Here is a 25,000-nt window from a genome sequence, read left to right as displayed (position 1 = left end):
CTTCGTCAATATTCAGGGTCCAAAAAACAAAAACTGTTTTATAATTCAACCTCTTGCTTATGGGACTCTTGTTATGAATTTGTCATACAGCTTTGATAGGCATTCAAAACCCAGCTTTATTGCTTTTTATTTTCTTTTCTTTTCCTTTTTTTGCAATTTTGCAATAGGACTCTCTTGCAATTCACCTAAATTCATATTGCTTTCTTTTTAATTTCTGTTCATTATCGTCGTACTATATCCTTTTCCTCAGTCCTTCACGCTTTCATTCCAATTAACTTGCGTTTTATTTCTTCATATTACATGTTTCCCTCATCTGTCTGTATTATTTCTTCGTCCTTTTCCCGTTCTCACTCTGCAGTTTATCTTCATTCATCTCTCTATTCAATACCCCTCATCTTATCCGTTTTCACAGTTATTGTCTCGTCTTCCAGACCTTTTGATGTCCTATTTCTTTGCTCTTTCTCTTCCTGTATTTCTTCCTTTCTTTATTTCTTTCTTTTCGTTTAATCACTCTTGATATGTTTGGTGCCTTTATCTAAAGAAGAACTTTATTATTATTATTATTATTATTATTATTATTATTATTATTATTATTATTATTATTATTATTATTATTATTATTATTATTATTATTATTATTATTATTATTATTAAGGAATTTCATAGTTTAATTAATTACTCCTCTTTCTTTTAAGAAGATCGATTTAAAATTTTTGCCTTCCAATTCAGTTCCTTTTACTAGCTATGATAGTAAAAGAATATATCGAAAGAATTTTACTGGCCACATCTGCCCATTTTTTCACATAAGAAAACAAATCGAAGCTTCCGCATTTTAAATTCCAAAAAAATGTAAATTTTTAGGGCGGCGTACGTGTCTGAAAAAAACAAGGGAGACATTCCACCAGTGTCTAGTTCTGAACCAAAGATAAAAAGAACTGCGAATACTTCTTTGGAAATCCTTTTTTAAACAAATGAAGTGATAAAGAACTTGATAAAATTTCCTCTCCTAACCATGTTTGACATCGAAGAGCAAACAATAGAGATTAAAAGAAAATAAAAAAAAATGAAAGAAGATTTTTCCCATACGGTATTACCCTCTCATGCATATTCGATACAAATTGCATATGATTCGGCTGTTATAAAAGTTTCCTCGGGTTCGTTTTATTCCGAAGACATTTGATGATATTCAACTGAATTTCCTGATCTAAAGAGGATGGATTGTTGTTGGAGGGTAATCTGTAAGTCTGCCCTCACCATAACTCGCCTCTGCGAGGAAGTTCTAAATCATGTTTGCATTACTTTTCCACAAACCTTCAACTGTTTTTTTTTTCAGTATGTATGTATGTATGTATGTAAGTATGTGTGTATGTATGTATGCAATTCCAGGCTTTCAAGTGTTTACTCATAGTTTTAAGCATACATTTCAGGAATATACACGTGTACTTCCCCAAACATTAGATGATAACAAATATATATGAATGTATATATATATATATATATATATTATATATATATATATATATATATATATATATATATATATATATATATGTATGTAGATATATATATATATATATATATGTATATATATAGTATATAGATAGAATAGTATATATCATATATATATATATAGATATATATTATATATATATATATTTATAATATATATATATATTTGAATGTGTGCCTATGTCTGTGAAATTTTACGTGTTTATTTTTCAACTGTTCTTATATGAAAAATTCTTATAAATATATACCAAAATATGGTCTCTCATACGTGTCTATATTTCCCAAGGAAGAAGGGTCTGAAATATTTGTCCATTTTACGGATCAAAACACAAATCGAACCTTGTTAACAACAAAATATTCTATTCCTAAACAAATTCATTATGAAACCATACCATATTTGTCAAGTTATATATATATATATATATATATATATATATATATATATATATATATATATATATATATATGTTGATATATATATATATATATATATATATATATACCATATTATATAAAATAGAGAGAGAGAGAGAGAGAGAGAGAGAGAGAGAGAGAGAGAGAGAGAGAGAGAGAGAGATGATATATTATTTACCTATCGATGATGCATTTTTTATCAGGACGTATATTACTAAAGTTATTCATGCTCGTCGAATGCGAATGAAAAGATAATCTTTTGATCCCGTTTTGCTGGGAGGTTTGGATATTCGTTTATATATATGAGTTATATTTAGCTCTGGGCCCTATCTTTTATTTATCCTCTTTCATCTCCCATTTATGCGAATTCAGAAGAGGCTTTTTTTTCACTTATTCGTCCACTGGGCAAAACAAGGTGTAGTTTTGAGCTTAAAATAAGTATGAAGTTTGTTTTGTTGTGGAGAAAATTGTTGTATATATTATGTATACGTATATATATATATATATATATATATATATATATATATATATATATATATATATATAAAATATATATATATATATATATATATATATTTTATGGGTGTATGTGCGTGTGTGCGCTCACCTACAAGGAAGGCTTTTGTCTGCTGAATGCTAACTTTAACACAAAACTGACGATTTACACCCGCAGTCCATTTGTAAGAGCTCAGTATTTATGAATACGCAAAATTATGTATATAAAACCAGTCATAAACCGAGGCACATGCAGACACGCAATTGATGATGAGTTGATGACCAAGCAGCGTACTATATTCAGTCGTTCAATTCTTTAAACTTCACATGATTACTTCGACTTCGTTCCCATTCCGTCTGAATTTGGTTACACTCGGTAGGGCTAAGGTCATTAGGAGATTGTTATTCAAAAGAATTTTCAACTTTATGCCGCGACAAAAAAATCAGTCTCCCCGTTGAGTACAATAAAAACTAAAAAAAATAAAATAAAATAAACGGTAGAAAATTAAGGACCAAAAAAAGAAAAGAATATATTAGACCAATTTCCAAACTCTCATATATGTTATTTCTTGCAGTTTCTTTGTCGAGCTTTTTAAATTAATATGTAATTGATTCTCTTAACTTTTCGTATGTGTAAAAAGCCATTCATCAGCTATAATTTATTTAAACTTATCTTGCAATATGCTAGAAATAAAAGAAACGCCACGAATATGCTACGACTCCCTTTGAAATTTAACCTAAAGAGCCTACAGGTGCAAAGGCTAATTTTTCCTATTTTGTTTTGAAAATGAAGAGGCCTGATACACATAAACAAACATCCTGGCAGGAGCTCAAAAGCAACAGCTCATTACAATACATTATGCAGTGACAGGGAGCCTGCATAATTTCCACTTATATCTGAAAAACCTATGCATAACGCTCGTGATATGGGAATGTGACATCTTTGATATTTTGTTACTATATTGTAACGCTGTGGAGAATGTGAAAATTATAATTATTTATTCTTAAGGGATCAAATCACTTCCCAAATAACAATGCAACTGTCACCTCAGTGCCATTACATGACACCCTTACCTTGATTGCCTGTAATTACTTCAGGTAAATATATTCGAACTTAGGCTTCTAGTAGCTATTTTCCTGCCACTTTCTTATACTGGTTGCTAAGAAGGTCAGATAAAAAGCCGACAGTGAATCTTATTACAAATTTAATTGAACTCCAATGCTTGATACGGATAAACAAAAAACAGGGAATTTCAAGGGTCATATAACCTCAAAAGGTTATATGACCCACTGACATTCCTCCTTTTTATAATTTGATCTATACAATTATATTTATATATATATATATATATATATATATATATATATATATATATATATATATATATATATACACATGTACATATATATGTGTGTGTGTACATACATAGTATATATATATATATATATATATATATATATATATATATATATATATATATATATAGTATGTATATATATATATATATATATATATATATATATATATATATATATACATATATATATATATATATATATATATAGTATATATATATTTATATATATTCGTATGCACAGACTCTGTGTAAGTAAATATGCAAATATTACATCAGCGTTACCTTTATTGCTACAACGTGGAAATTTTAGAGCGAAAAATAGAATACCTTTTATGAGAAAATGTTTCATCAACGTACAAAGTAACAAAATTCCTAAACACCTTTTTATCCGTAGAACTCGAAAAATTATGAACAAAATGCGAACATCAAAGTCGGTGAAAAGTCGTTAGATAAAAATACCGAGTTACAAACTTTCATTTTTCTCACCTAGACTAGAGACAAAGACGAAGGGAGAGGGCGTTTTATTCATTTTCATGACTAGCATTCTTTCATCGTCGATAATTTCCGGATAGTAAATGGACTCGTGATTTTCACATAATATATTGTTAATAAAGACTGAGACAAGGACGGGATACGGTAACCCCCCTGTGTCAGGGTTCGCGTTGAATTTCACCTTAATGATGTTTTCCATAATTCAAAAGGGCCTTCCTCTTCATTTTTGCTTAAATTCAAAATTCCCAGATCATTTTTTTAGTAGTTAGGAGGAAAAGCTAGTTTCCCCTACTGTGCAAACATGAAATAGTATTGTCTTGATTAGAATATATATACACTATATATGTGTGTATGTACTGTATATATGATTGTGTATATATGGATGTATATATTTTTATGTATCATATGTATGAAAATATATATGTATATACAGATATATATATATATATACATACTATATATATATATATATATATATATATATATATATATATATCTATATATAGCCTATTATATAGATATATATATATTATTTATATTATATATGTATGTATGTATGTATGTATGTATGTATGTATATATATACATATATATATTTTCATACATATGATACATATACATATATACAAACATATATACAGTACATACACACACATATATAGTGTATATATAATCTAATCAAGACAATACTATTTCATGTTTGCACAATAGGGGAATCATATATATATATATATATATATATATATATATATATATATATATATATATATATATATATATATATATGTATATATATTATATATATATATATATGTGTGTGTGTGTGTGTGTGTATGCGCGCGCGCATATAAACTCTTCCAAGTATATTTGCATATAGAAAAATTCTTATACAGAAGTGATGTTGAAATCGAAGGACTAACTGTCTCGATCTGTTTATGAAATGAAAGCTATAGTCAGAATCTGCACTTCTCTTGAAATGCCAGCCGTGCATTCAGCCATTCTGTGAGCCGTCAAATGCGTAGAAGGAACTAGTTTCTTGAGTACAAACTCTGATCGGGTTGTAATCTGCCCTTCTCTGCGAGTTATGTGCAGCGTCTGTTATCCTCTCGGCAAATTCCTGAGCCGCCAAGCACAGAGGAAAACGGTATCCTCTCGAACCCAAACTTGAGGAAACTACTGCATAAGAATTTCAAGTTACTGTAATGATCCCATCTCGGAACTTAGGTGGAAGAGATCATAAATGAAAGACGAGAAGAAGAAGAAGAAGTAGAAGACGAAGAGGGCTAAGTTTCTTTCCAGTTTTTGGAATTCGAGTGATTTTTTTTTACCCTTTTTTTCTTTCAGAAAGGTGGTCTTTATGGAATCATGCGTGAAGAGTGAAAACATAGAATACAGAAGAAAAAGTAGCGGAAGAATTCCTAGCAATGCACGATGAATCTTTGCTATGTTGGTAGTTGCCTATTTTCATTATTATTTTGGCTATATCAAAGTATTCAGACCGACTTAAAAGAAGGAAATGGAATGAAAATACGTAGAAGAATGAAAGGAAAATAATGTAGTATTTTCCTGCGTTATTCTTATTCTTGGTTAACACTTTGTTGTGCATGTGTGTATGTGTGTGCGATTTCGACAAAAGTGAAAATAACCTGGCGATAGATAAGTCTAAGTTTAGAGAAAAAATGATTCCGCACTAAAATATAAATGAAAATATACACAAAGAAAACTTACCTGACCAATAGTTCCGTTATTTCATTTGGCTAAAAAAAAGAAAAGAAAAAACTTAAGGAAAATATAAGACAAAAATTCGGCAAACAACCAAAAGACCCTGAGAATAAAAAGAATAAAAAATAAAAATCCCATGGAAAGTTTGCACTCCATTTTTCTCAACTAAAAAAATGAGAGTTGAAAGAAAAGTGAAATCAATTTACCTCAGTCCGTGTATTAATTTTAGTCGTGAGTCAATTTTAGAGCGACAGGGATATTCCATCAGTTCGATTATATAAAAGAAGTCTTTCAACGTGGAGCCTTTGCGAAAAATAAGGATCAAATCAGGATTTTCCGCCGTTTCGAATGGGCTCTGCTTAGATTTATTGCAGCGGACCGAAAGTTAATCAAACAATGGCCCTGGTTTTCATGAATCTAAAATCTGAGGTGATCATCTTTGCCCCGAGAGAGGAATTTATTCAATTCGTTTTTAAAATATTACTGTCAAATTCATTTAAATTCATTGCCCGCTTAACAGGAAAATGGCCATTGCGGTAATGAATATTAATTAATTCGAGGTAATTTACTTCATACAAGCTGCGATTTCCTTTGTTTTTTCACTGAAATCGAAGATTCTTGAAACTATGCACATCTGTTGCACCAGTTTTTTTTTTTTTTTTTTTTTTTTTTTTTTTTTTTTTTTTTTTTTTTTTTTTTTTAAGAAAGAGTTAACTGTCGGAGGATGAGAATTCTCCTAAGAAAATTTGGCCGGAAATTATATTTATCTCTGTTAACGAAATAAGACGGGATCGTGAAAATCTGACCAGTGCAAAAATAACAGTCTACATATGTGGGCTAGTTTCTCGTTGGACGAGTGGGTTACGTACTCGCCTACCGATTTGGCAGTCCGAGTTCGCTTCCCCGCCCTGCGAACAAGGAATCAGAGGAATTTATTTCTAGTGATTAGAAATTCATTTCTCGATATAATGTGGTTCGGATCTCACAATAAGCTGTAGGTCCCGTTGCTAAGTAGCTAATTGGTTCTCCGCCACGTGAAACTACCTAATCCCTGGGGGTCAGCCCCAGGAGAGCTGTTAATCAGCTCAGTGGTCAGGTTAAACTAAGATATACTTAACTTTTATGTGAGCTTCTTCCCTTGTTCCTGCTGTTTCTCTCTGTCTCTGTCTCTCTGTCTCTCTGCCTCTGTCTCTGTCTCTGTATATATATATATATATATATATATATATAATATATATATATATGATTATAATCACTTTAGCACGTGATTCGTTTATCACACATATCCACAGGTGAAAAATAAGAGACAGGGTGTAGGTCCTGACCGTTTCGGCTTTATTTTCAAGCCATTGACCTTCACCCTGTCTCTTATTTTTCACTTGTGGATATGTCTGATATATATATATATATATATATATATATATATATATATATATATATATATATATATATATATATATATATATATATATATATATATATATATATATATATATATATATATATATATATACACATATCCACAAGTGAAAAATAAGAGACAGGGTGTAGGTCAATGGCTTGAAAATAAAGCCGAAAACCGGTCAGGACCTACACCTGTCTCTTATTTTTCACCTGTGGATATGTGTGATAAACGAATCACGTGCTAAAGTGATTATAATCATATATATATATATATATATATATATATATATATATATATATATATAATTATAATCAGTTTAGCACGTGATTCGTTTATCACACATATCCAGGTGAAAAATAAGAGACAGGGTGTAGGTCCTGACCGGTTTTCGGCTTTATTTTCAAGCCATTGACCTACACCCTGTCTCTTATTTTTCACTTGTGGATATGTGTGATATATATATATATATATATATATATATATATATATATATATATATATATATATATCAGAGACAGAGACAGAGGCAGAGAGACAAAGACAGACAGAAACAGCAGGAACAAGGGAAGGAGCTCACATAAAAGTTAAGTATATCTTAGTTTAACCTGACCACTGAGCTGATACATAAACAATCGAAGTCTTTCAAAGACTTAGAAAAAGTTTATATATGATAATAATACCGAAAGCTAAAGAACAGCTACCTGTTGGCCTTCACAGAATAAAGAGAAGTCTGCATAATCCGTCCTTATCTGGCCGTCATCCATTCAGTCGTAATATGAGCCGTTAAATGCACAAAGGAAACACTTATCCTCCTGAGTACAAACTATGATCTAGGTATAATCTGCCCTTCTACGCGAGACGTGCAGTACGTCTGTTATCCGCTGGGCTAATTTCTGAGCCGTCATGCGCACAGAGGAATACAGTTTCCTCTCGTACCCAGACTTGAAAAGACGTCTATCCTTCTGCACAAAAATTTAAAGTTAGTGCGGTGGTGCCGTCTCGGAACTTAGTTGGAGAAGAGATCACGAATGAAAGAAGAAGAAGAAGAAAAAGAAGAAGTGGAGGAAAAACAGGGGCAACTTATGTTCCGGTTTTTTTAATTCGAGTGATTTTTTTTTTCGTCCCTTTTTTTCTTTAAGAGAGAAGATTTTCTTTATGGAATTATGCATGAAAAGTGAGAAAATAGAATTTAAAGTTGGTGCAATAGTACCGTCTCGGAACGTAGTAGGAAAAGAGATCACGAATGAAAGGAGAGGGAGAAGAAGAGGAAGAAGAAGTGGAGGAAAAAAACAGGGCTAATTTCCTTTCCGGTTTTTAGAATTGAGTTTTTTTTTCCCCCCGTTTTTCTTTTTAGAAGGAAAGTTCTCTTTATGGAATTACGCGCGAAGAATGAAAAATAAAACTATTGAAAGATTACCTTCCAATGGACAATGAATCGTTGCAGTATTTTTAGTTGCCGTATTTTTTTTATTACTTTCTTTTATTAAAAACGTTAGATCGCTTGCATGAAAGAAAATAAGTTGAAAAAAACAAAGGTAAAGCTATGAAAATTGTGCTTCATTTTCCATAGACATTCTTGTTCCTGGTTAGGGACTTTGGTTTTTGTCTTTGTGTGCGTGTGTACATGCGAATTGGAAACATTTGCAACAAAACCAGTCACAAAATCTGTCCAATGTTTTATATAGATATATAAAAGATTATTTTACACCGAAAAGAAGAAATGAAAATATCGCGAAGAAAACTTTCCTGACCAGTGTTTCCGTGATTTCATCTGTCTGAAAAAAAAATAAAAAATAAAAACCAAAAAGACTTCAAAAAAAAAAAAAAAAAAAAAACACGAACACACATCCTGAAAACAACTACAAGACCCTGGGAATAAAAAAAATTCCATGGAAGGTTTGGATTCCATTCTTCTCAAATAAAATAAAAAATTAGAGGAAATGGAAATATATGCAATTCAGTCCGTGTATTAATTTCAGTCGTGAGTCAATTTTAGAGATATTCCATCAGCTCGATTATATAAAAAGAAGTATTTCAACGTGGAGCCTTTGCGAAAAATATAGATCAAATGAGGATTTTCCGCCGTTCCGAATGGGCTCTGCTTAGCAGCAGACCGAAAGTTAATCAAACAACGGCCCCGATTTTCATGGATACAAATTCTGAGGTGATCACCTTTGGGCCAAGAGAGGATTTTGTTCAATTCACTTTTAAAATTCTACTGTCAGTTTTCTATACATTCATTGCCGGCATCAGTCAACGTAATAGAAAAATTGCCATAGCTATATTGATATTAATTTGAGGTAATATTCTTCATGCAAGCTGCTATTTTCTTTTTGTTTATTTTCCTTTAAAAGCAGTCCCTCCTGAGCTCTACACATCTGTTCCAACAGTTTTTTCCTTTCGTTTTCGTTCAGGCAGGAGTTCACTGTAGTCGGAGGGGAAGTGGAATTTATCTTGGAGATAAGAATTCTCCTCAAAAATACTGTATCATTTTTCCTTGACCAAAAATTCATTTGGCTTCTGTGAACGAAAAACTACGGAATCGTACAAAAAAATCTGACCATTACAAACAAGACATGTCTGCATATCTGCGGTCCATTCCTTCTCTCTCTCTTGCTATATATATATATATATATATATATATATATATATATATATATATATATATATATATATATATATATATATATATATATATATATATATATATATATATATATATATATATATATATATATATATATATATATATATATATAATTAGGTACAGTACCTATAGAAGTGAGAACAAAAACACACCAAATATATATATATATATATATATATATATATATATATATATATATATATACCATATAGTCTTTGATTGTGTGGATGTGTGTGTGTGTGTACATTGCTATTGTCCGTGTGCGACTGTGGTTGAGAAGTCACTGGTTTACTCAGAAAATAGCCAACACATTTTCATGATATGGAAATAAAGCCAACCCCTGGCATGCAAAAAAAAAAATAATAAATTAAAACAAATAAAAATAAAAAGAAAGTCTGGACCATCGTAGGCACAAGAAGTTAAAATCGTCTTTATTTGGACGCAGTAATTTTACTCTTCCTTGCTTATTAGATAATAATGTGGATCTATAGTCTGTTTTAAAGAATTGACTGTAATAAGCACAGCTGATATCTTTGTTGACAGAGGAGATACCGTCACTGAAATTTGTATGCATTTTCATTTCTAATTTGCTTCATTTTATTCATGGTGTGTACAATCGTTGATCTTGTTTTATTAATTAGGAAAATGATAGAGGAAAATAATGTTAATATTACTTTTAATTACATTGATTGCTATGATCATATATTCTTAAAAACATAAAAAGTAGTTTCCGTTATTCTCTGCTGCTGCAATACATCGACCAATCAGAAGCAAGATAGACTCCTCCCTGATAATAGCTGTGGGTGTTTACGTCAATCCCCCAACCCCCTAAAATAAAAACAGACTATATTAACTAACTTAGAGGGACAAGCGGCAGTTACTTCATGATGCCTTTGGGAATAAACGTTTAGTTGATGGAGGTTGAAGCTGAACTTCAGCCAAACCATGACCTTATTGATTAACTGATCTCTTGCTGCGCCTCCTGTCGATAAATCGTTGTTTATAGGGAACACGGGAGTCGATGACATTGATCATTTGACGTTACATGTTTTGCGTTCTTCCCTTTTGTTTTGTTTTCATCGCACTTGAAAACGATCCATTATATGTTCACTGCGATACAAAATAAAATAAAAATTACATGTTTGATAAGGTTTCTTATCTCTTAGACATGATATTACTGTTGCTGCATGGTTAGATTATCGTAATCTTAACTTATCAATGACTCTTCTTTTTTCATTTGCGTGATGACTGCAGCCTCAAAGTATCTTCATCTTTCTGACAAAATTCCTCGAAATAGTAATTCTGACTTAATCCATCGTCAGTAGGTATGTTGTTTGGCTATCCTTCTGGGGTTAAATTCAGTCCCAGTGGTTTTTGACATTACGATGCCGGAGAATCAAAATGTCTACTTCTGCAGATAACTTCATCTGTTACTTCTCATATATGGCTTTCATTGCATTCGCAACCTTTGGCAGAGTATTCTTGTCGATACTATGTTAAGGAGCTACGATGTCCCACTGTTTTTTTATTTTTTTAATAATTTATTTACCTCTCCCGTCAAAAAGACGGCAGTAATCAATAAATTATACAATAGGATTTTATTTATGATAAATATAGTACTTAAATTGCTCAACAATTTTGTTTTCTAGATAGCGTGATAGTTAAACGTTGGTTTTATTTATATATGAGGTTGACATATTTATTATAAATACATGGATGTATCTTATGTTTATAGAAAGGGATATTACAAATTGTTGAATAGCCTCTCAAAGTGGCATGGGTGTTGAGGCTCAAAACTTTAGGATGGAGCTGAAATACTGCTTCCAATGCAATGTAGTAAACCATCGCCTTGAATTTTTGGTTTTTGCACTTGTCTTAACTAGCGTTCTTGCTTTTTTTCGTTTGAATAGCAATCTTAATTACCACACGAGTTGTCTTTTGGGATTCTATTCACCCAAGACTGTCTTCGAAGTAGCAAGGGTTTCAGTAATAATAAGGTCCAAAATTATTAGGATAGTCGACATTAACAGGCCATTGAGACTTATTATGAAATACCAACAATAACAACGCCACTAATAATGATAATATTGACACCGTACCCAAAGACTAAAAAAAAAAAAAAAAAAAAAAAAAAAAAAAACTAACAACTAAGTGTGTGCCAACAAATATTTGCACGTAAATGTGAAACAAATTCCTCAAGTATATTCAGATCACATTGTGGACTCCTTACTCACCCTCGGATTATTCATCTGTGCTACTAACGTTGAATATCCAGAACGCGAATACTGAAGAAAGTTGCATTTGCCTATTATCTGTTTCCCATATATTTATTTATTTGCCTTTTTGTTTTTTCATGGTTGTGAAACCGGACATTTTAATCTACAACTGGTAGCTCCCCGGGAAAGTTTTTAAGTAATAATAATAATAATAATAATAATAATAATAATAATAATAATAATAATAATAATAATAATAATAATAATAATGAGTGTGCTCGTAGAAACAGCACATAGTAAGAAAAGCGGCAGACTACTAGGGAAGCAGGAAGCAACCCGGAACCCCACACTATAAAACCACCCAGTCAAATAGAATGACCGTGATAGACAAATAATAATAATAATGATAATAATGTAAGTATCTTGATTCGATTTGTGTTGACATATTTGATAACATAAAACTCTGCTTTAGTTACTCCTCCCCTATTGTATCATGGCCTGGGTAATAAATAAATGCGATTTTTTTGCTTTAACAGTCATCGTTTCGAAAAGGATTCAATTAAGCAAATTAACGAATGTGGGAAATGGACAGTAAAGTCATAATTAAGAAAGTCGCAATGATTTCACTTTGAAAATTGGTCATAAAAATCGTGTTGTTCCATCAAGGCAATTCTCTTTAAAAAATGTATATTTTCTTCTTCGCGAATTTGGCAATCACGATAGTCACTTTGCAAAGAAAGAATAATGATTATTTTTGTCATTAAGTGAAATTAAGCTTACATTAAGTTCTTTTTCTGTCTAGCTAATGAGTAATGGAGTGAATGATGAGGTTACGACATTCGTAGAAACACCGGGAAGCATATTAATCTAAAAATTGCATACCAGTAGCTTCAAACGTTGGGTTTCGCGTTGGAAAAAAATTGTAATAACGGCTTGCGTGGTCGAAGTGGAATTAAAAAAAAAATCCTTTTCAGTTTGGAGGGGAAGGTCAGGAAAGAATCAGGGAGTGGAAAAGAAAAATAATATTCACAACATGGACCGAAAGTATTGTCAGCTTCATTCTTATTCTTATATTCATACTTTCTTGTTTCATCTTTGCAGTTTTCTGGGAGTTGTGTGAAAAAGAAGAAATTTCGTGAGATTTTGAGAATATTTTAAAATGAAGAAAAACTTTACCAAAAACACTACTTGGATTTCTTTTTATTTGCCGTTTTCTTTAAGCACCTCCTTACTGTTTACTCCACTTCCACTCAGTACCACACAGTTTTTCCTCGAAGTTCAGTTCCAGTTATGGAGCTTCAGGATTTCAAAAAGGTTACAAATGCTTTGGTTTTCCAGACTGAATCACATTTGTCCCATTTTTTATTTTTTTTATTTTTTTTTTTTTTAGGATTTTACTTTACTCGTTTTTCTGTGCAATTTCTCTTTTATAGTTTATTCTATTCTTTGTTTATTTTTTCCGCACTGGGTTTCTATCCCTTTCTGGCCCTTGATTTGATTTACGCAAAAACGTTGAATAACTCGAAGCCCTGTTTTATTTATCCTTTCCCATGATGATAATCACCTTTAATGATCAGCCTTGGGTGATAATTAAGCACGTGATCGTTTGGAAAATCATGTAAACAATTTACGAATGTGGCAAAGGCATAGTAAGGCTCTTGTAATTACGAAAGCCTCAGTGATTTCATTTTAACGAGATATAAAAGACCTCAGTATAAACTCACTTTCACTTTATAAAAAAAACTCTAATAATTCTTTATAAAGTGAATTATGTGGTTACCAAATTCGTAGGGAATGGGTAATAAACTAATACGTTTTGGAAAAGAATTACCCTTAAACAACACGATATTTCATTACCACTAAGTAGACTGAATCATGAGGTTACGACATTTTTGAAATAAAGAAAGCATGTTAATCTAAAAACTTAAAACCGGTAGTTTCAATTGTGATGGGATCAGGTTACCCATTGCGTTGGGTTTCGCATATAAAGCAAACACGTAATAATAGTTTGCCATGTAGAAGGAGAATTAAAGAAAAAAAAAGTTTTCCTCTCCAGCTTGGAGGGGGAAGGTCAGGAAAGAATCATAGAGTGGAAGAGAAAAAGATATGCACACCGGGGACTGAAAGTATTGCCAACTTTATTCATATTTTTACTCAGTTTTTTTTTTTTCTTAATTTTCTAGTTTTTTAGACGTTCTGCAGCTAAAGTAGGCCAACCTGGTTGTGTTGTTTTCCAGAAATTGCATGGGAGTGTAGAAGGTTGTTTCACGTTAGTGTACAATGTCACTACCTCAGTTGCCAACAGAGCAAAATTAAAAGACTCATTTACAGTAAAATCTTTTGATAAGATAGAAAGGGATGTTAGTTAAAAACGCACATTCGTGCACTCAAACATAACTCTTGGACACTCCGACTGATCAACAACTGCAAGGTCCAAATGACTGATATTAAATAAATCATCTTTTGTCAGGGTTTGAAAGTATATAAAACAATAAAAAAAATAAGAATAAACCCTCGAAGTGTTTTTATTTATATATTTATTTATTTTTTATTCATTTATTTATTTTTTGTTTGCAGACTCTTTCGAGTACCCCCTCCTTGTTTGCATAACGTCCAATCAATACCACAGTTCTTTCTGTGTTTTTTGTTTTAGCTGAAACCAAAATAGGGTGCAAATTCCTTTTTGTTGAGCAGTGTCACATATCTCATTGGTTCCATCTTATTGTTTTTTTACATAGAATTTTTTTTATAGTTTATCCTTCACTTCTACATTTATTTTTCCGTACTGGGCTGATTATCCCAATTGGGGACCTCGGAGCTTTACCAAACTAGTCCTGGAGCTTGGGTAATACCAAAAGTTTTCTTTAAAGTCCTCCAGTTTAACTCTCAAGCTTCATCAATTGTACCTTGCTCAGGTTTTCACCTCATTATAGAACAAATCCTGTGGGAGTCTTGAAATGTGACTGGGTTTTTTAGTTAAACTAACTATGAATAATGTTGGACACCAAACCTCGTCCAAGCAGCTGCAATCAAATAACCCTCCTCCAAAGCACCTCCAACCCACCCCCTACCCCGCCCCGCCCCTCAAACCTCTCTAACCCACAAAAGGTACCTGCCACTCTCTCGCAAATTCTCATCTCTGGTCAAATTTTCATAAGAATCAGCCCATATTTGCGTAGTGCTGCTGACAAAAAAAAAAAAAAAAAAAAAAAAAAAACAAACAAACAACTAAATCAAATCATAACTTCTTGGCGAAGGTAATGATAATCTTGAGAATACTGAAACCAACTATCCCGGCTGCGTTCTGTGAACGTGTCCACGTAACCGAAAGCTGTCACTCTCAGATCTCAGAGATGGTTTCGAGATAACTAGCTGATATCCGGAAGGTTCCTGGCGGATGAATATCATTCCGAAATTCACCCAAATTCTCGGGGCTTGGAATGAGCATAAACAATAGTCTCTTTTATAGTCGTTCGGTATTTAATCTTCTGTAAGTAATCAGGAGGATTTTAACTATACGCAAGCTCCTCCATCTTTTAGAACTAAAAGAGAAATGTGAAATGATGGCTGGCTATTTATATCAAATGAACGAGCTGTTTAACGGATTTCAGGTCACTGTCTCAAAAAACATTATTAATTCCTGTCTCTGTCATTAGCTTTGTTTATGAAAATACCTTTCTAAGTAATCATCGCCCCAAATCACATACTGTTTTCTTTCAGTTCGAGATACCTCTCTCTTTGGAATAATTGTTCTCTTTTCGAGTCATATTTTCTTCTTCTCTTTCCATCTGAAAAGGTCTTCGGGTCCGTGACTCTACATCCCACACCTGAGACAAGAAAATGCATTCCTTAATAATAAAGATTGCCACGAATAAGTGCATATCATAATACACGTTAACTGCAATATTTTTTTCTTTAAAAACTCCAAAGAAATTCAAATTATCCTCATTACATGACGAAATGGGTTCATTATGCGTCATGAAAAATAAACCCGTGCTATGTATTCATTGTTCTTTTATCCTTTTCATCCATTTTTTATGTTCTTCAGCAGTTTTTATTCCCCTTTTCTTAATTCATTTATTCACCTCTTCCATTATGCAAATCTTTGTTCCATTCATTATTTACCATTTTTTCTCCCTCAGCGTCATTTATTAGATCTCTGTAAATAAATTACGCCAACCATTGTACTCTCTACTCTTTTTCCTTCACCATAATTTAATATTCCTTTTCCCCGTAAAATTCTTCCTTCTATTTAATTTCATCACTTTTTCCATAATGCACATTTCGACGTTTCTCTTTCTTTTACTTAATTTGTCAATTCCTTCGTGAATACACTTCGCTGGATTCCTCCTTTTGCTAAATTGCATTTATGACCAATTGAGTCGCTCTGGGAAGATTCGTTCCCTGGGAAGTGACAATATCCGTAATATTTTCTTATGTTTGGAGCACGATATTGCGACAGAAAAATTATCGCAAAATCATAAATCTCTCTCTCTCTCTCTCTCTCTCTCTCTCTCTCTCTCTCTCTCTCTCTCTCTCTTCTCTCTCTCTCCTTTTTTTATTATGCTTGGCAGTTTAGGGAGGGGAGGAATTATTAGGCTATTCCCAAAGTGAAGAATCACTGATAGCCAAAGTGAATAATAATAATAATAATAATAATAATAATAATAATAATAATAATAATAACCTAAGAATGCAATCAATAATTAAACACTCCCTAAACCAGAAACTATTTGAGCAAAGGAAGATGAAATGAAAAGAAACCAAGCAATCAACGCAGATTGTAAACCTCAAACGACTGTTCTCTTTCTTTTATTCCAGCGTGTTTAGCGATCCAGGAATGGAACCAGGAGCCTTCCAGAACAGAAGTGAACCCGGGTGGCAGCGACGTCCTTATCTGCAAGATATACAATAAGCAAGGAACCTGCTCATGGCAGAAGGACGGAAAGGTGAGTCAACAGCTCTCCTCCTGACGTTTGATGTTCAGAGGGTCCCTTGCTCTTCGCCGCCAGCCTCGCTGCTCGCACGAGGAATTCTCGTAATGCTCTTTCGCTGGCTCCCCAAATGCTCCCGTTTCTCCCACACCGAACGCTCCATGTCGCTTCAAATGCTCCATTCCGGACGTTGAATGAGGGACGGTTGGTGTGCCCGTGTTAACTTCCACTGGGCAGAATCAGCAACAGAAATGAAAGAGGAATGGTCTGGATCGCCCTTCAGCCCTTCACGGTTTTGGGCGGCTGAGTAAGAGCCCTCGCGCTGGAATTAAAATTGGTATATAATTATATAATATATATATATATATATATATATATATATATATATATATATATATATATATATATATATCTATATTTATATATATATATATACATATATACATATACATACGTATAGATATATATACATAGATATATATATATATATATATATATATATATATGTAATATATATATTATCATATATATATAATATATATATATATATATAATATACTATATATATATATATATATATATATATATATATATTATATATATATATATATATATATATGATATATATATATATATATTTATATATATATATATATATATATATACATTATATATATATATTATATATTGTATTATATATATATATATATATATATATATATATATATATATATCATAATATATATAACCATTTTCTCATTGAACGTAAGATTAACCAACTTGAAACAAACCATTAATGGAGCATGAGAAGGAGGAAATCTCAAGAAAGTAGCTGCGGGATAGTCCATCCATCCAGCGATGATCAAAGGGGATAAGAACGGTATTCTAAGAAGGCATTATTCATTCACTGGGGGGCATAAGCAACGCTTTCAAAGAGAATACCCAAACCACTTTATCAGCGATGATGCTGAGTCTGAATAAAAGCACCAGCTCGGGGTCTTATCGTGGAGTATGTTACGGATGTGTTAAATGCCAAGCGCTCTCGGCTTTCGCGGTAAATGTAAATGCCGTCAGATAATTAAGAGAGGAAATGTTTTATGTTTTGTTGAAACTATCCTGGTTAGTTGAAGATATAATTACGTAAATGAAGAATATTTACAGATTTGGTTGTGTGGTGGTGCCTTTGAGAGAGAGAGAGAGAGAGAGAGAGGAGTGAGATGAGTTGAGTTAAATTTTTATATATATCCGTATAATGAATATGGTATATGATTATATATAATATATATGTATATATATTTATATATATTATATATATATATATGAGTTTGGAAGTAAAATAATATATATATCCAATATATATATACTATATATATATCCTATATATATAAAATTTTACTTCTCTTCATTTCTCTAAAATTTCTCTCTCTCTCTCTCTCTCTCTCTCTCTCTCTCTCTCAAATATCTGGGTTCATTCGGTCTCTCTCTCTCTCTCAACATACAACACATACAATCTTAAAAATTCTTCATTTACGTAATTATATCTTCAACTCTAACCCGGATAGTTTCAACAAAACATAAACATTTCCTCTCTTAAATATATATCATATAGTATATATATATATATATATATATATATATATATATATATATATATATATATATATATATATATATATGCATGGTTCATTATTATTATTATTATTATTATTATTATTATTATTATTATTATTATTATATTATTAGTATTATTATTAGTATTATTATTATTATTATTGGAGAAACAAGCCACAGTTATGTAAATGTACATATATTGAAATTTAAAAACAGCGAGAATAGCCTTCGGGAATCTGTTCGGTTCCCATTATCAATCAAGAGATTGATATAAATGGAACCGAACAGATTCCCGAAACCTATCCTTACTGTTTTTAAATTGAAATATATGTACATTTACATAACTGTGGATTTGTTTCTCCATTTGAAGACTCGTGCTACTATGAGGATTTAATTATTATTATTATTATTATTATTATTATTATTATTATTATTATTATTATTATTATTATTATTATTATTGCCATTTTGCGTAGTAAATGGAAATAATATAAAGCATTAAGAAAGGAATCATTTAATGTTTCGTTATAATTACCCGGAATAAAGTTCAATATGGTGTAATGACAATTGAAAATGGACCAAATAAGGAGAACTATAAATTAAAGAATAAGTTGTTTCAGTTGAAGAATATTTACACAGAGAGAGAGAGAGAGAGAGAGAGAGAGAGGATAGGTCAGGGGAGAATATTATGTATTAACATAATCCGTGTTTGTTTTTGTCACTTTTTTTAATATTATTACGCGAAATCAACATAATGAATACAACAATCAAAAACACGCACAAACTTCCTAGCAGTCTCACAATAAAAAAGATATTCATTCGGATTCGTTAAAAAAATATAGGACACACATACACACACACACACACACACACACACACACACACACACATATATATATATATATATATATATATATATATATATATATATATATATGTGTGTGTGTGTGTGTGTGTGTGTGTGTATTAATGTATGGATGTAGTATGTACGTATGTATGTATACACATATATATACATATATAAATCTGCATTCTCATCACCATTGCCACAATTTTAGGCTTATATACACAAGGTTTCTTAAGGAACTCTATACATGAAGAAGAGAATACATAAATAATGGTATTGCTACTACTACTACTAATACTACTACAACCGTTATTATTATTATTATTATTATTTTTTTTTTTTTTTGCTCTATCACAGTCCTCCAATTCGACTGGGTGTATTTATAGTGTGGGGTTCCGGGTTGCATCCTGCCTCCTTAGGAGTCCATCACTTTTCTTACTATGCGCCCCGTTTCTAGGATCACACTCTTCTGATGAGTCATGGAGCTACTCAGCCTCTAGTTTTTTTCTAGATTCCTTTTCAGGGATCTAGGGATCGTGCCTAGTGCTCCTATGATTATGGGTACGATTTCCACTGGCATATCCCATATTCTTCTTATTTTTATTTTCAGATCTTGATACTTATCCATTTTTTTCCCTCTCTTTCTCTTCAACTTTGATGTCCCATGGTATTGTGACATCAATGAGTGATGCTTTCTTCTTGACTTTGTCAATCAACGTCACGTCTGGTCTATTTGCACGTATCACCCTATCCGTTCTGATATTATAGTCCCAGAGGATCTTTGCCTGATCGTTTTCTATCACTCCCTCTGGCTGGTACTTGTACCACTTATTACTGCAAGGTAGCTGATGTTTCTTACACAGGCTCCAGTGGAGGGCTTTTGCCACTGAATCATGCCTCTTTTTGTACTGGTTCTGTGCAAGTGCCGGGCATTCGCTTGCTATGTGGTTTATGGTTTCATTTTTCGTATTGCACTTCCTACATATGGGAGAGATGTTATTTCCGTCTATCGTTCTTTGAATATATCTGGTTCCTAGGGCCTGATCTTGTGCCGCTGTTATCATTCCTTCAGTCTCTCCCCTCTGTAGCCATTGCCATGTGTCATCGCTGTCTAGTTCTTTAGTCTGTCTCATGTATTGTCCGTGCATTGGTTTGTTGTGCCAGTCCTCTGTTCTGTCTGTCATTCTCCTGTCTCTATATATTTCTGGGTCTTCGTCTACTTTTATTAGTCCTTCTTCCCATGCACTCTTTAGCCACTCATCTTCACTGGTTTTCAGATATTGCCCCAGTGCTCTGTTCGATGTTGACGCAGTCGTCTATACTTAGTATCTCTCCCCCCCCTCCTTCCTTTCATGTTATGTATAGCCTGTCCGTATTTGCTCTTGGGTGTAGTGCTTTGTGTATTGTCATAATTTTCCTGGTTTTCTGATCTATGCTGCGGAGTTCTGCCTTCGTCCATTCCACTATTCCTGCGCTGTATCTGATTACTGGCACTGCCCATGTGTTTATGGCTTTTATCATATTTCCTCCATTGAGTTTTGACTTGAGTATCGCCTTGAGTCTCTGCATATATTCTTTTCCTGATCGTGTCCTCATCTCTTGGTGTTTTATATCCCCTCCTTCCATTATTCCCAGGTATTTGTATCCTGTCTCATCTATGTGTTTGATGTTGCTCCCATCTGGTTAGCTTTTATCCCTTGCATTTCTCGTTACTCTGCCTTTTTTTGTATGTTGAACTAAGGGCGCATTTTTCTATTCCAAACTTCATCCTGATGTCCCCAGATACAATCCTTACAGTCTGGATTAGGGTATCTATTCCTTGATGCTCTTACCATACAGCTTGATGTCGTCCATGAACATCAGATGGTTGATTCTGTGCCTCTTTTCTTGAGTTGGTACCCGTCATCCATCTTCTGTAGTACTTTTGTCATGGAATCATGGCTACTACGAAGAGTAGTGGGGACAGTGAGTCGCCCTGGAAGATTCCTCTCCTGATATTAACCTCTGTAGTCTTATTCCAGAGCTTGTAAGTATTGTATTCCAGTTGCGCATTGTATTTTTGAGGAAGCTGATGGTGTTTTCCTCTGCCCCATATATTTTCAGGCATTCTATTAGCCATGTGTGTGGTATCATGTCGAAGGCTTTCTTATAGTCTATCCATGCCATGCTTATGTTGGTTTTCCTTCTCCTACTGTTCTTCATTACCATTTTGTCTATCAGGAGCTGGTCTTTTGTGCCTAACCCACTCCTCACGGCGCCACACATTATTATTTTTATTATTATTATTATTATTATTATTATTATTATTATTATTATTATTATTATTATTCTTATCATTATTATTATTATTATTATTATTATTATTATTATTATTATTATTATTATTGCATAAATTATTTTTGTTTGGCAACCATTTATTTTCCCGTGACAATTAGGTTCATTAAATCCAGTCACATCATTATCTACAATAAGTATAGTTTACATTTCTTATGTTTTTAACTTTGCAATTATATTTGAGTAACAACTGTTAATAATGTCAGTCACTTCAATAAATAAATACGCCGGTTAACGCTAATTTGTCATTAATGACCAGGAATTATAAGGTTTTTTACAAATCATGTGTACATTGAGTTAAAAACCTTTGAGTTGATCAAAAATGTATCAGTCAAAATAAGCTTTGGACTTTTATGGAAAAAAAATCGATTTTATGAAGATTTAATACATTTGGCTCGCTCGATATTACATGTTCTTCCTATTGCGTTATCTCTAAACTACACAAAAATATAGTTTCATCGAGGATTTGCAAAGTATGAAAATATATTTCTTTTCTTTCGTTGCGTTCTTTTTATGGCTAGAGAATTACTAGTAGATTACAGATAGTATTCAATATTGGATAATTATTTCAAGCATTGGCACAAGGCTAAATATATGAGATACAGTCTTTCTTTTGAGATTGATTAACCTATTTTGTAGTCAGGGCTAATATTATGGGTAAATTTTCACAAATATCATAGCTTGTATAATTCATTCATTGAACCAAAGATACCTTTCCTCTTGCACCAATTCAGCCAACCGTTATTCAACTCAGATTTAAGACTGAGCAAATCAAATTATTGTTCTGACCTCTGAATGTGCATCAAATTTCGTTTGTAACACGTATCATTATTATTATAATTATTATTATTATTTCAGTAGCAGAAACCTATTCACATGGAATAAGCCCACAGCATCCATTGACTTTAAATTCAAACTTCCAAAGAATGTTGGTTTCAACCTCCCACTGCAGTAACTGATCATAATAAAGTGACAGGGATTTTCCATTACCATGAGGGAGACTCGAACTCGCGACATCTGAGTAGCAAACCACGACACTGACCACTAGCCACTAGCTTTCGTAACCATTTTCATCCTCTTTTCCAAAACAATCATGTACGCTATATATAATTTTCTCGACGAATACCGGGGAAATGTTGGGTAAGAATAATATACACGGTCGCTTTCCCGGGTACGTTCTAGGGAGCGCTGGATAAAATTAACATGCCGGCTCTCATTTCCCCAACATAACCTTTGGGACTGCTGTATGAATATAAGATACATTCAATTTCAAGAGTAAGCCCCAGAGACTACCTGTGATGTAATCGTAACAGACTCTATGTGAATTTCCATAAGAATTTTCTTTAGCACCCACCTCTGTCTTCCAAATCCGATGAGTAAAATGTTCTTTGTTATTTTTCCTATAAAATACAAAACTATTTATAAATAAGGTACAATGTTAATTTCAAAAGTAAGACTTGAGACTGCTTGTGAAATGATAATAACATTCTCGGGTTCATAGCTATCAGAATAGTCCTTAATCCGCGCATGATCTCCCTAAATATTTTTAGTCTCCGACCCTAAAAGTAGAATGCTCTTTGTTAATTTCCCTATAATGCAGGAAACCTTAGAAATAAGATGCAATGTTGATCTCAAGAGTAAGCCCCAGAGACAGCTCGTGAAATAATAGTAAAATACCCGTAAGAATTTCCGCTGGCACCCAACATCAGATCTCCCTAAGTTTCCTCTTCCTTACCTTAGGAGTAAGATGCTTTTGTTATTTTCCACTAATAGTAACTCTATCAATTCCAATAATAGTAACTCTATCAATATCCATGACATTTTCCCTCAGCACCCAACACCAAATCTCCCTAAATTTCTTCCTTGCCCAAGGAGTAAAATACTGTTTTATTTTCCCTATAAAGCACGGAGCCGTTGAAAAATAAGATACGGTCTTAATTCCAGTAATAGTAACATAACTCTTTATCAATATCCATAACATTTTCGCTTAGCACCCAACATTAGTTCTCCCTAAATTTCTTCTTCCTTAACCAAGGAGTAAAATACTCTCTTTACTGTCCCTATAAAGCACGGAACCGTTGAAAAATAAGATACTGAGTTAATTTCAGTAATAGTGACATAACTCTTTATATCAAAGAGTTATGCTCCCATTACTGAAATTGAGATGGTCTCTCATTTTACAACAGTTTCGTCCTTTATAAGAAAAATAACAGGAGTATTTTACTTCTAAGGTAAAGAAGAAGAAATTTAGGGAGATATGATGCTGGGTGCTAAGGGAGGGAAAATGTTATGGATACTGATAAAGAGTGTACTATTACTGGAATTAACATCGTATCTTATTTTTCAACGGCTTCGTGCTTTATAGAGAAAATAACAGGAGTATCTTACTCCTAAGAAGAAGAAAATGAGAGAGGTGTGATGTTGGGTGCTAGGGGAAATTCTTACGAATAACATTTTCCCTCAGCACCCAACATCAGATCTCTAAGTTTCTTATTCCTTACCAAAGGAGTAAAATATTCTTGTTATTTTCCTTCTAAAGCCCCAGGGGATGTTCGTCGGCAAGTACGAATGGAGCGGCGACCGAATGGCCGGCGATTGTTCCATCAGGATCTCGGACGCCAGCGAAGTCGACGACGGCGACTGGGAATGCCAAGTGACAGCCTCTGCCTTCACAGCCCAGGACGCCTTGACGTCCAGGATAGCGCAGCTCATCGTCAGAGGTAAGGGCTTCTGTAGCGTTCTGTCCTGGAATTTCCTGTTCGCATGAGGCCATTGACTCGAAATTCAAGCTGCCAAAGAATGTTGGTTTCAACTTCCCACCGCAGACCCCACGCTGGAGCAGTAACTGATCATGATACAGAGCCACTGACTTTTCATCGACCAGTGGGAGACGCGAACCAACATCAGAGGTAAGGGCTTCTGTAGTGTTCTGTCATGGAATTCGCGAGATTAGCTGTTTACCTGCGGAATAAAGATACCCTTTCATTGTTCTAAATTAGCAATATTAAGGAATTTC

At 32.9% G+C, this 25,000-nt stretch overlaps 1 protein-coding gene across 1 annotated transcript in view; it reads left to right on the top strand.

Annotated features, from left to right (window-relative positions):
• Positions 1-25,000, top strand: part of LOC135225434 (matrix-remodeling-associated protein 5-like) — a 131,854-nt gene that overhangs the window by 43,726 nt on the left and 63,128 nt on the right. The window contains 2 exon segments of the mRNA XM_064264759.1: positions 17,080-17,207; positions 24,524-24,704. Of these exon segments, the coding sequence (XP_064120829.1) occupies positions 17,080-17,207; positions 24,524-24,704 (309 nt within the window).

This window comes from Macrobrachium nipponense, chromosome 13 (assembly GCF_015104395.2).
Source record: "Macrobrachium nipponense isolate FS-2020 chromosome 13, ASM1510439v2, whole genome shotgun sequence".
Lineage (NCBI taxonomy): Eukaryota > Metazoa > Arthropoda > Malacostraca > Decapoda > Palaemonidae > Macrobrachium > Macrobrachium nipponense.
The sequence above is the reverse complement of the archived record's forward strand: the minus strand, read 5'-3'. Positions and strand labels throughout refer to the sequence as shown.